This window comes from Rattus norvegicus, chromosome 8 (assembly GCF_036323735.1).
Source record: "Rattus norvegicus strain BN/NHsdMcwi chromosome 8, GRCr8, whole genome shotgun sequence".
Lineage (NCBI taxonomy): Eukaryota > Metazoa > Chordata > Mammalia > Rodentia > Muridae > Rattus > Rattus norvegicus.
This window is the reverse complement of record NC_086026.1, coordinates 116,396,691-116,411,940: the sequence shown is the minus strand read 5'-3', so window position 1 is coordinate 116,411,940 and position 15,250 is coordinate 116,396,691. Positions and strand designations below refer to the sequence as shown.

At 41.4% G+C, this 15,250-nt stretch overlaps 1 protein-coding gene across 9 annotated transcripts in view; it reads right to left on the bottom strand.

Annotated features, from left to right (window-relative positions):
• The window catches only part of Dcaf1 (DDB1 and CUL4 associated factor 1), a 74,403-nt gene that overhangs the window by 7,389 nt on the left and 51,764 nt on the right, over window positions 1-15,250 (bottom strand). For all 9 annotated transcript variants that reach the window (XR_005487844.2, XM_039081571.2, XM_039081573.2 and 6 more), the window contains 9 exon segments: window positions 13,899-15,162; window positions 13,218-13,416; window positions 12,262-12,344; window positions 11,645-11,729; window positions 9,241-9,474; window positions 8,750-8,843; window positions 7,882-7,986; window positions 7,354-7,427; window positions 6,793-6,894 (listed from right to left, as the gene is read on the bottom strand). Coding sequence is in view for 8 of the 9 variants with exons in the window: in XM_039081571.2 (XP_038937499.1) it covers window positions 6,793-6,894; window positions 7,354-7,427; window positions 7,882-7,986; window positions 8,750-8,843; window positions 9,241-9,474; window positions 11,645-11,729; window positions 12,262-12,344; window positions 13,218-13,416; window positions 13,899-15,162 (2,240 nt within the window). In the remaining variant the exon portion in view is untranslated.

The following is a 15,250-nucleotide window of genomic DNA, read 5'->3' as shown; positions in this document are numbered from 1 at the left end:
CACTTGAAAAATTAGTACCACAACGAAGAAAAAAATTAGAGCTATACTGTAACCCAGACCTATTAACGAGCAACTCTGCTTTGAGGTCTCTGGTGTGTGTGTTCTTTGGTGTTTGTACAGAAGAAAACACATGTGCCCATGTACACATATGTCAGAGGCCTCCATCTTGTTTAAGACAGGATCTCTTGTTCTTCAGTCAAGGTCTGGTCTAAGTCTGGTCTGCAGGCTTTGGGGATTCTCTTGTCTCCACCTCTCCCTTCCCCCCTCATTATAGGAACTATGGACTGCAGTTGCTACCTCAGCCAGCTTGATGTGGGTCTAGGGATCCAGGCTCAGGCCCAGAGAGACTTCCTGATAAGCTGTTCCATGCAGTGACTTAGACTTTTCAACCATTTATGGCGGATACATGGGAAAACTAATGATACCCAGTACTCTTAGAGAGAGAGAGAGAGAGAGAGAGAGAGAGAGAGAGAGAGAGAGAGTGTGTAAAAGTGATCACTTGAATCATGATTCTACAGCTGTGGCTACATATCAATGACTAAACACTGACCCATTTGGAAGGAGGTAAACATGTCTGAAAGAAGCTGACAAGCTCACACAAATAAAAGATAGATAAACAAAAGGAGGCCAAAGTCAGGAAAAACCCGAAATGCTTCTCAGATGATAATCTCAGCCCCACTGCGGCTACTGTCCATGGCCTTGACCAAAATTAGCTCTCATTTATTAACAAAGAACCAACTTAAACTAAACAAAGAGGAACGAACTCAGGACCTCATGTCTCTCTAGTACAAAACCGTTATGTTTAAAATTTATGACAAATCCAACCTGTCAAAAACAAATAGGGGTTTGGGGATTTAGCTCACTGGTAGAGCACTTGCCTAACAAGCACAAGCCCCTGGGTTCGGTCCCCAGCTCCGAAAAAAAAGAAAAGGAAAAAGGAAAAAAGAAAATTACAATAGCGTAACTCTCAAACTTTTTGGCGGATCCGGAATGGGAAGTAGGGGAGGTGTGGTAGAAAATATTAGGCTGGGACACAAACCAGGGTGTCATTTGTACTAGGTAAGCATTCTACCACTATACGCCCCCAGCCAAAGACAAGAAAACTTTTAAATGCTCAACTAAGCATTAAGTTAGTCAAGCAATTCAAGCCTGGCTGACCAGGAAGAACTAAGAAATTCCCAGATCAAGGGCAATGCTGGAGAACAGATAAAGCAGGGCTTAAATTCCAGGCTTAGGATATTGACTCCTTAATTCTGGAAGGCCAGATGGAAGGGAAGGACAGACCAAAGTGGAAGTTAATTGTGTCTACTCTGAATGACCAATGCTGGGGGGTGTGTGTGTGTGTGTTTGTGTGTGTGTGTGTGTGTGTGTGTGTTAAAGTACTCTGAATGACCAATGCTGGGGTGTGTGTGTGTGTGTGTGTGTGTGTATGTGTGTGTGTGTTAAAGTATGTCCATCTTACCTGCTTAAAATCAAACCTGAAACCTTGGTCATAGATCAAAGGCTCTGTTACAGCAGAATCTAACCCTATATATTGAGCCCAAAAAGATATTCTAAAGCATCAACATTTTTAGAGCAATCTATGAGTCAAAGTCCTAAGATATCATGAGCCTCTCGTCTGTCTAGAAAAGGTCTCCACTGAGTCTAGATGTGAACTCTTGGCTTTTGTTCTTCTAATTCTCTAAGTCTTCACTGAGGATTTAATAAAGACAATTTAGAGGAACTGAGGACCAGGCCATTTTAAAAGCTTCTAATAATGATTATGCAAAGCCTCAAAACCTATAAGCAACAACTTCCTCCTGACAGATCAAAGACAAAAACTCCCTCCACTGGTCTTAAACTTGACTCTGGCAAGCTTCCTCCTCTGGGCCTGAATCCACCCTGGGAACACGTGTGTTTTTCACACCACAGGGGCGTTTTTCACATCCCTGCCTCAGACATGTTCACACTTCCTCCACTGCTGCTTACTCCTTACGCAGAGATTCGGCTCCTCAAACCTAAGGATCTCTCATTAGTACTCTACTGTCAGGAGCCTTCTACCTATCTGCTGTTGAAAAGGGACCAAGACCATGACTGGGCGGGCCCCAGAATCTCAGCCACCACTACTCCACTAGTCACTTAGTCTCTCTTCTCACACAGGGACAACTGGCTTCTGCCCATACCACTCCACTGTGTACGATCTGCTCTGGAATCAGGCTGCCTCCATTGAGTACAAACTGCACGGGCATGAAGACCAGCTGTGTTTTGAGCCGTTATTGTTTTGGTTTGTTTGAGACCGTGTATTACTTTGTAGCTCTGGCTGTTCCAATGTGCTATGTTGACCAGGCTGGCCTTAAACTCACAAAGATCCACTTGCCTCTGCTTCCCCAATGCTGGGATTACAGTTATTCTCTGCCATCCCTGGTTAATTTAAGTGTTTTGTGTGGTTTTGTTTAATTTATGTGCATATAAGCTTTGCAAAGTGCTTGGTGCACATGCAATGTTCAAAGATGAGTTCTTGTTATAGGCTTGGAGCCCTTCTTGGAAACTATCAAAACCTGAACCACAACCACTACCTCTGTCGGAAACTGTCACCAACTGACCTGACTTCTAAACTTGACTGCTAGCCTGATTCTTGTTTTTTCCAGACTTTCTTCACCTAAGCACATTTTTATTATTCCTGCCTATATGTATGTATCATCTCACACAAAGAAATGTAGTATTACAACCAAACTCTGGCTGCTTCTAACAGAAGCAGCAATTGAACCTTTTCTCTCAGTTACCAAATCAAACTTTCAATTATCCCACTTACTTGTCTCCCTTCTCCAGTTAACTTCAAAACTGGGAACTCCAACACCTCCTCCTTTCGCCCTATACTGCCCTCAACTGCTCCACTACGCTCATTCCCACCAGGCAGCTGGTGCCCCAGCTCTGTATTATCTATTTCCGTTCATGAGCCGAATATCCCAAGGGCTCTATGACACACCCTACAATACAGGACTGTAATAAAAAAATAAAAAAGCAATGGTCAACTGCTTTTTCTATCAAATGCCATTTCTCTGAATCTCATTAAATGAAGTGCTCTGATTAAATCAGGTCTGCCTCTCAAGTGTGACCATCAGAATCACCTGAGAAATACTTTCCAACACATATACTGCCTAGAAAGCATTATTCCCTTACTCAGACTGTTCTTAATAAATTTTAGGTTAACTGGAATTAACGGGGGGGGGGGGGGGGGGTCCTGGAGAGATGGCTCAGTGATTAAGAGCACTGACTGCTCTTCCAGAGGTCCTGAGTTCAAATCCCAGAAACCACATGGTGGCTCACAACCATCTGTAATGGGATCCGATGCCCTCTTCTGGTGTGTCTGAAGACAGCAACAGTGTATTTATATATAATAAATAAAAAAATCATTTAAAAAAACAGCAATTAACTGACAATAATTAACTTTTTAATATCTAGGGGAAATGATCAATTATTAATCTTTGACTTCATAATATTTTTTTAGAAATACAGACTTCAAACATTAAATGAATATGAACTCTAATGGGTGACAGTCTGGTCCATGCTCTCATGAATTTCATGAAGCCATCCATAGCTGTCTCAGGACCAACTATGCAAGGCTAAGTTGTCCTGCACATTTCATTAACTAACATGATGTACAGTTCATTGGTTTCTGTTAATTATCCAAACTTAATTAAGTCTAAGGATATAGGGCATTTCAGTGTGTGTGTGTGTGTGTGTGTGTGTGTGTGTGTGTGTGTGTGTGTGTGTGTGTGTTTGTGTGTGTGTGTAAGGAGAGATCAGAGGCCATCTTGTAGATTCTGTTCTCTCCTTCTGCCACATAGTTTTGGGTATTGAATTCATATAATCAGAGTAGGCACCAAAGAACTTTAAATGCTAAACCATCTCAATGATCTAAATGGAAACTACTTTTGGGGTATACTTAGAGAATATGTCAATAATACTCTCTCAATAACTACCATTTTATACAGGCACTTTAAGGTGGACCATTTTAGTGAATACCAACTGACCACTCATTATCCTGAGCTTGTTTTGCTAAGGGGAAAGGCAAATTCAGAGGTGTTGGTCACAGGTGCTTGCATCCCTAAGCCACACGTGACACACCTGGACCATCTGAGAAGACCAAAGAGCAGGTAGCAAGGCCAGGACACATTTTTGAATAGCAAATAACTCATATGAAAATGAAAAGTCTAGTTTAAAAAATCAAGTGAAGCATATGAACCAAAGTGTGCATTTAAAATATTCAGAATCCAATGGGAACAATAAACATATCACACCATTACCACAGGAGTCTGGAAACAATAATGTTACAGAGGAGAGTAATAATAATAATTAATAAGATCCCATCCCAAACATCTCTAAATCCAAAGCACTCGATGATCAATGTCTTTCAAATTTGAAATGTAGCAGATGGTGGACCAGACTAAAAAAGGTAGCATACAGTGAACTTAGCCTAGATCCTGAGAAATCTGAAAATAGCACTAACTTACCCACGCCACACACCTATGCACACAACAAAGTCCCTCCAAACCACACGGGGCACCAGAGCTCCTTGCCACGGCCACCTGAAGCTGCCTGTATGGACACTGGCATCCATGCTGAGATAACCTCTATTTTTCCTCCAGAACCAAAAAGTCAGAAACCCTTACCAATGACCTGTCTGCATTGCAGCATCTTTCTCATGTAATTATTCAACAGTGAAGTTAAGCAGAATCACAGAAAAGGCATGGTCTTTTTCCTAACACAAGTTCCCCAGAGACAGTGGGGACAAGGAGTGCAATACTTAGGTTAAGTTGCTACTTCGTGATGGTCTGATTCCAAAGCCAGCAAGCTATCCTCAGTGCCTCTGCCTCTGTCACTACCCCACATACGCAAGAACGAAGCTGACAATGAGTAACCCCTTACTTCCTAGTGTCTTAGAACAACCCTAGCTTCCTTTCGAGCTCCACCTTGAAGAACAGACACCCGGCCACAATGGCATAGGTAATGATCCCCAAAGAAAACTGCTGCCTGGACCCTTATAAACTTCAAAAATATGGAGGGCAGGGATAACGATGTTAGACGAGTAATTTAAAATACACCTCAAGTTTGTTTCAGACTTCTACTTACATACATCCCAGCCAGCTCAGTGGTAAAGTGCTTGCCTAGCATTCAGCGAGCAGATGACACACTTATACTATAAAGCCTAACAGGGGAACACACACCTGAATGTCAAAGTAGCCCCAGACATCTTTGTTTAGTCAGCACTAAGGTCTGTTAGAGAAAAATGAGTCCTTAGCCCACTGCACTAGGGAAAATATTGGCTTTTGGATTTTGTTTGTTTGTGTTTTGGGTACTGTTGTTTGTTTTGTAAATCTGCTTTGGGATTTGGTTTTGTTGTTTGGGAGAATGAATGAACATGTACAGAAGGGAAGGAAAGAAAAAAGAAAGATTATACTTAAAAACAACCTTGTAAATGTAAAGTACGTGCTATTTGGGACGGGCACTAAAGAAATGTATTCATCAGCCCTGAGCGCAGAGCCTGATTAGCAAAACAGGACAGTCCTGAGGGCAGGAGCCATAGTAATACAACTACTATGACTTCTCATCCTCTGCCACATCTTACCTAAGGACCGTAAAGTCCCTTCCAAAGGACTAGGACTACAGAAATTAAGGTCTGCAAAAGGTTATTTTACTGCCCTCATTATCTATAGTGAGAGGAAGTCAAATGCTAGTCCTTAAATTTCCACTCTGTATCAACACTGCGGCAAATCCTCTGGACACAAGGACAGAGGAGGTGGACTAGAGGCACAGCTCTCAGAGTGCTGTGAGCCAGCATCAGAGAAAGCTGCTGATGCGCTCAGTGGGAGATGCTCTTCAGAACTAACGCATACGAGCATCCACAGCCCAAACTGCTAACACTGGGGGACATAAGTGTAATACAAATAGGTCATAATATGCTTCAATTTCTCAAAACCATCAAAATGATCTTTCGCTGTTCATTCCATCTCCTGCAGGAATGACTGCCTGGATGACAATGACACTGGAATAGGAGAGCTGCTCTTCTTTACTGTTACCACTGTTCTCATGGGAGTGTATGCCACAGTGCACATGTGGAGGTTAGAGGACTTAGACAACTTAGAAAAAATGGTTTTCTCCTTTTTCCATGTGAGTCCAGGGAACTGATTTCATTCAGATCATCAGACCTGACAGCGAGCAATTTTAACCAAAGAGCCATCATGCTGGCCCTACAGGAGCTGCTCACCCTGAAGCCCTAAACAGACACTATAACAAGCATGGAGCTAAAGTCAGAGATGGAAAACCACACCTTATAAATGGAGCACGGTCATGGGTGGTAGACTTGTTGTTGTTGTCGTTACCATTCTGGTGTGAGATTTGTGCCTTGGAGATGTGGTCTCACCAGGCTCAGGCTGGCCTTGAACACCTCACTGTGCTGACTAGGCTGGCCTCAAACTCACAAGCCTCCATGTGGGTGTCCGCCCTGAGTACTGAGTTGGCGGGTATGCAGTCACACCTTGCTTGTTTAAAACCTTGCCCTGATGAAAGTAGTTTCCTATCTCTTTTTTTGTTTTAAAATTCTTTAATAAAAACCAGTGTCATAATACATCCATTTTCCCAAAAAAAAAAAAAAGTTTTGTATTAACAAATTTCGCTTTTTTAACTTTCAGATATATTAACAGGTCTTCCAAATACGGCAACATGTAGAAGAATTATCTTAAAAATCCCCTCCAACAAAAAGCAGAGCACATGCTTCTCAAAACTTTAACAGAAAATTCAAAGATCACTGACCTGGTCCTCCTCTTCATCCTCATCCTCTGCCAGACGCTGCCTACCCACTTCATAAAGCCTGCACACTGTGTCCATATTCAGTGCATCCATGCTGCCTTGGTTCTGGAATGGGAACAACGTGCTGAAATAAGCAGTGGTCAGAGGCCACATCCACACTACAGCTGTCTGCTGACCTTTACCTTGACCCTGTAACTAACAAAGCTTCCAGTACCAAAATTATTTGGCTGACTCAAAATGTTATGCCTAGAATAGAGAGGGGGGAAAAAGGATGGAAAAGTTTAGGCAGTAGTACCTATAAGCCAAGGAGAAGCCACTACCACTGGCACAAGCTTACCTTACTCTGATGAGACCAAGAGCTAGGAATGTATAAGTGGATTTTTCCCATTGTTTCTCTTGGACTATACATCTCCCAACCCCTATAGATTGAATAAGGTATCAATAATCTTCCATTGAGATTACTTACTTTAAAATATATTGGTATCAGATAAAATGCCAAAAATACCTTGAAAGTCACCTTAAATACCAGAACAAAAGACTAGAGTCTCTGTAAGCCTCTCTTACCTCAATGACAGCAAGATAACAGTCTTTGGTGTCTGTGCACAAGTCAAAGATGTTCCGTTTCACATCAATAGTTGCTGAAAAATAGAACATGACTGAAAATTAAACTAGTCCTGTGACCTAAAAGCCTGCTTTTTGTTTACAGGAATTAATTATCGGCCCATATTGAGGACTAGATAGACTGCTCAGCTGTTAAGAGGGTATCCTTTCAGAGGACCCAAGTTCAATTCTCAGCACCCATACTAGATGGTTCACAACCACCTGTAACCAAGTCCAGGGGATCTGATGCCTCTGGCTGCTGTGGGCACCTGCATTCGCATGAGCATACCTATACGAATACACACACACACACACACACACACACACACACACACACACACGATTAAAAACATATTTAAGGGTCAATAATCAGAGATATTTCCATGACTTCTGTATTTGTCAATTAAGAAATCCTACTAGAAAAATGGGAGATTAAGGAAGGATATGAAAACATGAAGAAACGATGATCACCATCTGCCCTGTCAGACTCACCTATAGGTTTATAATCAGTTGCATTGAATGTTCGGAAGGATGACCCAAAAGGGCTTTTCATCCTCTCTTCCAGTAAGTCATCTTCATCATCTGCCTGCAACATTGCTAATTAGGGCAGAGAGAGGAGTGAAACATTACTAACAATCAGAAACACTGCTGATCCACAAATGAGGAAACTACACAGGTCAATCAAGACTTCAGTGAGAATCCTTCCAATTTTTTTCTGCATTCATTAGTTCTACTCCAGGTGTCCTCATTACAGATCCAGCCCGCTGCAGCGAACAGTAGCTTCAATCTCTCACTAAGTACTGCAGCTGAAGCTTTATAATGTCCCACAGAAACAAATGCAATGGTTTTTAAGATAACAATGTGGAAATTACTGCATACAATTTCTTTCTGTAGAAATTTTTTGTGTTAAAAATTAATAGCCTAAAGGGCCAGAGAGATGGCTCATCAGTTAAGAGCACCAGCTGCTCTTCTAGAGGTTCTGGGTTCGATTCCTAGTACTCACATGGCAGCTCACAACTGTGTGTAACTAACTCCAGTCCTAAAGGATGGGCACCAGAGCCTCCGTGGACACTGCATAAACATGGTGTACAGACATATATTCAGGAAAACTGATAAAGATATTAAAAAAAATTAAAATGGAATTTAAGGTCTGTCTAAGCTACCTGAGACCCTGTCTCAAACAAATAAACAAGCAAAAAAAAAAAAAATCAGTAGCCTTTTATCTTAAGATTTAAATCAACAAAATGTTCGCCTTCTTTTGTCACCATTTGTTCTTTTTCTTTTAATTCTCGATTTCTAAAAGTATACTTTAAGTGTACGTGTAGGACAGAGTGAAAAGAATGAGGACAATGCTTCTTACCTCCATACATCACTGTCCCAGTGTGGTTAAAGACCACACGACATTGATCCAGAGCAGGAACAGTGTGTAAAAGATGAAAGGTTCGAAGGTCCCACTAGAAGGGGTGTGATTAAGGGAAACTTTTATACAAAAGTTTAGAGATCTTGTTTTACAAGGGTAAGCGTGAACCATGCTTGACAAGCACTCTGCACTACTTCCCCTCAAACCACAACGGTTCTTCTCTAACTTCATGGAAACTCAATTATCACTTCTTTTTCTTCCTTTGCAGATTCTGACAGTTTAAATGTCAAATAGTACTGATTGCTATTCCTGCAAATAATCCCACAAACTAAGTGCTACGTGAGCTCTCTTCCTCCCAATGGTAGAGTCCATCCTGCTCATGTCTAGCAACTGACTTCTACAGAGCAAAAGGGAAGCAGCACTGAAATATTTCTGCTAACAAATCAAGTAACATTCGGAAAGTCAGACAGGAGTATAAGTATAAAGGATCCAATCTCTGTATTGATGATGACTTCCAGTCCGTTTGGATGGAAAACACCACTGATATTCATGTTGAACTTGTCAAACTTGTGGATGGCCTGTGCAGAGCGGACATCCCAGAGGACGCCATCATTTAAGACAAGATCATCTGTAGGATTAAAGGTGGCACAGTTCCTCTTGTAGTTGTTGGCAAGATCTGGGTTAAACAGAGTCAACAGCTTGTTGCCAGTCTGAATATCATAAATCTTTAGGGAAGAAGGGGCAGGAAGAGAAAAAAATCAGACCAATTTACACAGTGGCAGGTTTAAAGAGAGACTGTGAGATAGCTCTCCACGTTCTCAAACCATCAATCATAAAAGCCCTGATGTGCACAACTGAAATGTTCAATGGCACGCCGTCTGAGGAGAGGTTAAGTACTTCAATGCCCAGCTGAGCTTAGAAAACCCTTTCCCCTAGTAAAATGAAAACTCAACCCACAATAAGGATTTAAATAACAAGCAAACCTTTTCTTCTCCTGTTTTGAAGAAACAAAATGTTTCCAAGGTTAAAACCTGAGCTGTTATCAACGATCCGTGACTAACCATAAAATAGTACTCAATAGTGAAATACTTGGTTTTTCCCTTTAAAATTGCAGAGTATATTTTAGCCCTATCATACTATAAAATTCTAAAGTCTATATTTTGCAACTAATGCAGAGACCAGATCATTCCCATCAACTAAAACATACTGTAATATTTCCAGTTTAAAAAGTCCCTCCTTAGATACAAGTAAGGAGACATCATAAAGAAACAAATAAGCCCAGATCATGGACAAAACAAGCAGTCTGTTTTCAAAATTCAAAATTCAAAGTCAGGAACACTGGAATATTAGTAAAGTATCAGCAAGACAAAACCCAGTGACATTACATGAATCTTGACTAGGTCCTGGTTAAAACAAAACAAAAAACAAAAAAAGAACTTTTGAAACCAAGTACATCAGGAATGATAAGAAAGCTAAGTGTAACTAGATAATAGGTAGTTATCTGGGAATATTTGATTATACAATTAAGTATCTGTCATTTTTAGAAGACAAATAGTATACAGATAAAAATGTCACATGATGTCCACAACCCCATTTCAAATAAAAAAAATTTTTTAAGATTTATTTATTATATATAAGTACACTGTAGCGGTCTTCAGACACACCAGAAAGAGGGCATCAGATCCCATTACAGATGGTTGTGAGCCACCATGTGGATGCTGGGAATTGAACTCAGGACCTCTGGAAGAGCTATCGGTGCTCTTAACCACTGAGCCATCTTTCCAGCCCCCTCAAATAAATTTTTTTTTTTCCTGGAGCTGGGGACCAAACCCAGGGCCTAGCAAGCGCTCTACCACTGAGCTAAATCCCCAACCAAATAAATTTTTTAAAAAGGAATTTATATAAAAAATATTGTAGAATATTAAAATTACAAATCTAAGTAATGGGTACGTGTATTACTTCTTTTTTACAATTTTCTATATACTGTTTCCAAAGGGAAAAATCCTGTTTCATCCTCCCTTGCATGACAGTCACACCTCCTTTGGGATTCTGCTTAAACACTACTCTGTTTTTACTCTGCAACACTAACTACTTAATATGTCTCACCAATAAGGCCCCCTAAAGGGAAGGGTTTGTTTCATCTAAAACATGGTAAGAAATCATTAAACTTCCATTCTCAGCTGAGTATGGTTAGCCCACACCTATAATCCTAGAATTCAGTTGGCTGAGGCAAGATTCCTAGACTAGGCCAATCTACATAAAGAAATCCTGTCACAAAGAACAAAAAAGGAAAAGAGACAGGCAGACTGCTGTACTGATAGTCCTTTCCAACCACCAGGGTCATACTTGACATCCCATCCTCACATTTCCCAACGTGGTTTCCTGTTTGTGACAAAGTCTTACTAGTGCTCAGTACTGGTTCCAGAACTGTCTTGATCCTTTTGGCCCCAAAGTGAGGAGTCACAAGTATTCACATCATGGCTGGCTCTTTGTGTAACTTATAACTCTGAATTCTGACTACAGGAGTGGTGGTGTTGTTTTTGTTTATTTTTGGGCTTTACGTCTCTGGTTTTTGTTGTTGTCATCTAAGATACTAGAGACTGACTCTAGATCGTATTAGACAAGAATTTTCAGTGAGCTACATTCCCAACTCAGCTCCCAGCCTTTTAAAATGCACTTTGAAGAGACTTCCTAATTGCTCAGGCAACTCTGAGACTGCAGTTTCCCTGTCTTAGTCTCTGGAATGACTACGATTATAGACATGGACCGCCACACCCACATCACTGTGTGATTTCTAGCTGCCAACAGGACACAAATGCCCACATTACCTCCAGAAGATTTCAATGTGAGAAATTGGGTAAGTCAGCTTAATAGAAATAGATTCTTAATACTTACATGGGCAATGTCTCCTTTTGTGCCTATGACCCGATCCTGGGAGTGCTTACTGAACTCAACATAGTGATCTTCTGTGAAGGAATGCCTACAGACAACAAAATTATTGAGGTAGCATTGTCAGGACATCTTTATTCACCTGAAGATTCAGGTGATTTTCAACCTCCTGCAAACTACACTTACCTAAAGATCCTTGGTTTCCAAAGAAGAAACAATTTGTATACATAGATAAAAGAAAAGTCCCTCTATCAGTCTACCAGAGCAGATCCCGAATAATGGGAATTTACTGATTAGAGAAATGGCTAGTATAGGACGTGTGCTTTTGAAATATCCCAGAAATCAATACAACTGTCAGGTGAACATAATAATAAATGTCCATTTGGGGTTAGTGGACAGTCTACTGTGTAATAGGAATATAAAACATCGTAAGATTATTTGTGAACTAAGACAAATTCTTATTAAATGTGGATGTCAAGTGAGAAAGGAAGAAAATTAACAACAGTTGACAATATTCCTCTTTCCCCAAAGCAGCTTATAATTTAAAATAGGATAGAAAGAAATAAAGTGGGTAAATAAAACACAAAATACAAGATACAATGCTACAATAAATAAATACATACTTCATATCAAATACTGATTTCATCCCCCAAAGTGCAGACAAAGGCTGGCTCCAAGTGGCAGACGTCAGAAGTAAGGACCCATCCTATAAGGCAGAGGAGTTAAAAATCACTAGGATTTTAATTACATGTGCCTATAGGGGACTTGAAAAATATATTTATCACTAGGGGCCTAAAGTTTGGGTTTTTTTTTTAGTTGTCTTCAGACATGCCAGAAGAGGCTTCAGATCCCGTTACAGATGGTTGTGAGCCACCATGTGGTTGCTGGGAATTGAACTCAGGACCTCTGGAAGAGCAATCAGTGCTCTCAACCACTAAGTCATCTATCTCTCCAGCCCCAGGTGGTTCTATTTTTATAATTTACTTATTATGCATGTGTGTATGATATACAGGTACGGTCATGCATGTAGAAGTCAGAAGATAACTTTGCAGAGTTAGCGTTAGTTTCTCCTTCTACCTTTACGTGGGTTCCAAGGAATAAAATGAGGCAGTCAGGATTTGCACAGTAAGCACCTTTCTCCACTAATCCACCTTGCTGGCCTGGACTTTTTTGTTTTGTTTGTTTTTCTTTTGTTGAAATAGATTCTCTGGCTGGAAGAGAACTTACTCTGTAACCCAAACTGGCTTTGAACTCACAATCATTCCTGTTTCCAATGTACACGTAGCTAAAACTCCCCTATCAAAAGATGGCCAAGTATTTCATTTCCCTTCTGAAATCTGATTCCACATCAACTCTAGTTAACCATTCGTATAAAATAAAGTCCAATAAATGGTAAAACTCTTTCAACTCTAGCTCCCCAATCAATCTCAAAATGAGAGCACCCAGGGGTTGGGGATTTAGCTCAGCGGTAGAGCACTTGCCTACCAAGCACAAGGCCCTGGGTTCGGTCCCCAGCTCCAAAAAAAAGGAAAAAAAAAAAAAAAAAAAAACTGAGAGCACCCAGGAAAGGAATCCTCACCCTCGACGGTTCAAGATGTGTGATGGCAGAATTGTGACAGTTGTAGCTGGCCTCTTCCTGCCCACTAAAAACATTGTAGAGCTTCAGCTGCCCTGTGCAGGTGCCAAGCATCAGGAAGCGCTCCCGGGCCGAGAAAGCACAACAGGTGAAGCCACTTTCATCCTCATTAGCTTCCCGGAACACTGAAATAGGACGGAATCTAAACAAGGGGGGATATAATCAGAAAAAAGAATGTGGGGGAACTCTGAAAAACAAATTTTGCTAGATGTTGTAAGGAAAGAGTATTATGTTTCAAAATGTGGATTCTAAAGAATTACACTGGCATTCAATAATTTAAATTTTCAATTAAAAAAAAAAGACTTGTAGAAAGTGTGCAGACAGATAATCTGTATCTATGATTTATAAAGAAAGAGACAGTTTGAGCAATGGCGGGAAACAATGAATTGTTTAAGTCCTAAAGCAGCCTACTGGGTGTGACAACAGCAAAGGTATGTAAGCACTGCCAAGAATCTAAAGAAGTCCATAACTGACTGATCAGCTCACATAGCACATGAAGGACACTGAGTTAATCAATACTGCAGGCCAGCAAATGACTTTAACTAATCACTCAGTGATGATACTAACCAAACACTGATTTAAATAAAAGAATCATCCCAAGGAATTCAGGGAGCCTCTCCTTACCTGCTAAAGATAAGGTGCCTATCAAAGCATCCACCATCCACCCCTCCATATTTTGGAAATGATGCCCTGCGGTTTAGCCTTGAGGTAAAGTTTATTGGCGCCTGCCGCCTCTGTTTTGGCTCAGGACACTGATGAGGAGTAAAGAGAGAAAAAGGAGGACAGGTGGCAACGGGGTTCTTGCATCGAGCATGTTGCTCTCTAAGATACTCTGTGATGATACTGTCCAGCGTAGGTGGGGAAGGAAGATGTCTATCCAATTGTTTTTTTATGGCAGGGCTCTGGCTGTATGCACCATGGTCCGACTTCTGCCGCAACACTCGAATTTTCCTGCCATTGCAAGGTGATGGCCTCTCTCTGATAAAACTGATCCTACCAATCAAAGGAGAGTTGCCTGCATACGATGGGCCAGGCAAAGCCAATGAACCCTGGGGGGGGCGTGGTGGAGGATGGGCCGGGGGAGCAGAAGGGGCAGAAGCACCCACAGCAGCATGGCTGCCCAGTCGACTTGCAATGCCGTTGGCAATCCGAGGGGTCCGGGGAAGAGAGACAGGAGAAGCAGCAGCAGTTACTGGGGTGAAAGCAGAAGAATGTGAGGCAGCAGTCATGGGCAGGTCAGCCTCTCTCGTCAGCACAGTTGCTGTCTCTCCAAGCCCTTTAGAAATGAGATGGTTCCGGATCAACAGGAGCAGCTCTTTCTCAGGGAAGGAGATCCTCGACTGAGCAACAACATCTGCTTTCTGCAGTCGTGCGAGAGACACATCAGTGCCAATGAGAAGAGGCTTTCCTGATACACGCTCAATGAGCTCAGCAGCGTACTTGCAGAACTTGACATGGTCACTACGCTTATCCTGCAGCACAGGCTCCTTCATCAGCTGTTGAATCTGGCAGCTACTGAAAAGGGGAAGTTTACTGATGATCTGCCGAACAGTGCTACTTCGAGAGAGGCCCACAAGGGCCTTGCAGGCCAGGGCCCGGATCTGGTCTGCATCTGTAATGGGCATCTTGATGGACAACAGGGACAGAAGCACCTTGATGCCATTGTTGGACTGGACCACATTCCACATCTTGGCCAGCGTATGCTCACTGCTTTTGGGGGTCTGAGACAGCTTTCTCCGAGGAGTTCCAGAAATAAATTTGCCAATACTGGATATTCGGTTATCTGGGCCACATACACAATTGATGATAATTTGAAGTGCTGACTTCTGAATTTCAGCATCATGGATAAAGAACTCACCCTCAGCCACTCCCAAAATAATGCTGATACCTACAACACAGAAAAAAAAAATATATTATTCTTCATAAAACTAATAGCTAGAAGATCCATGTCAGCATATTACAGGAACACTTTATAT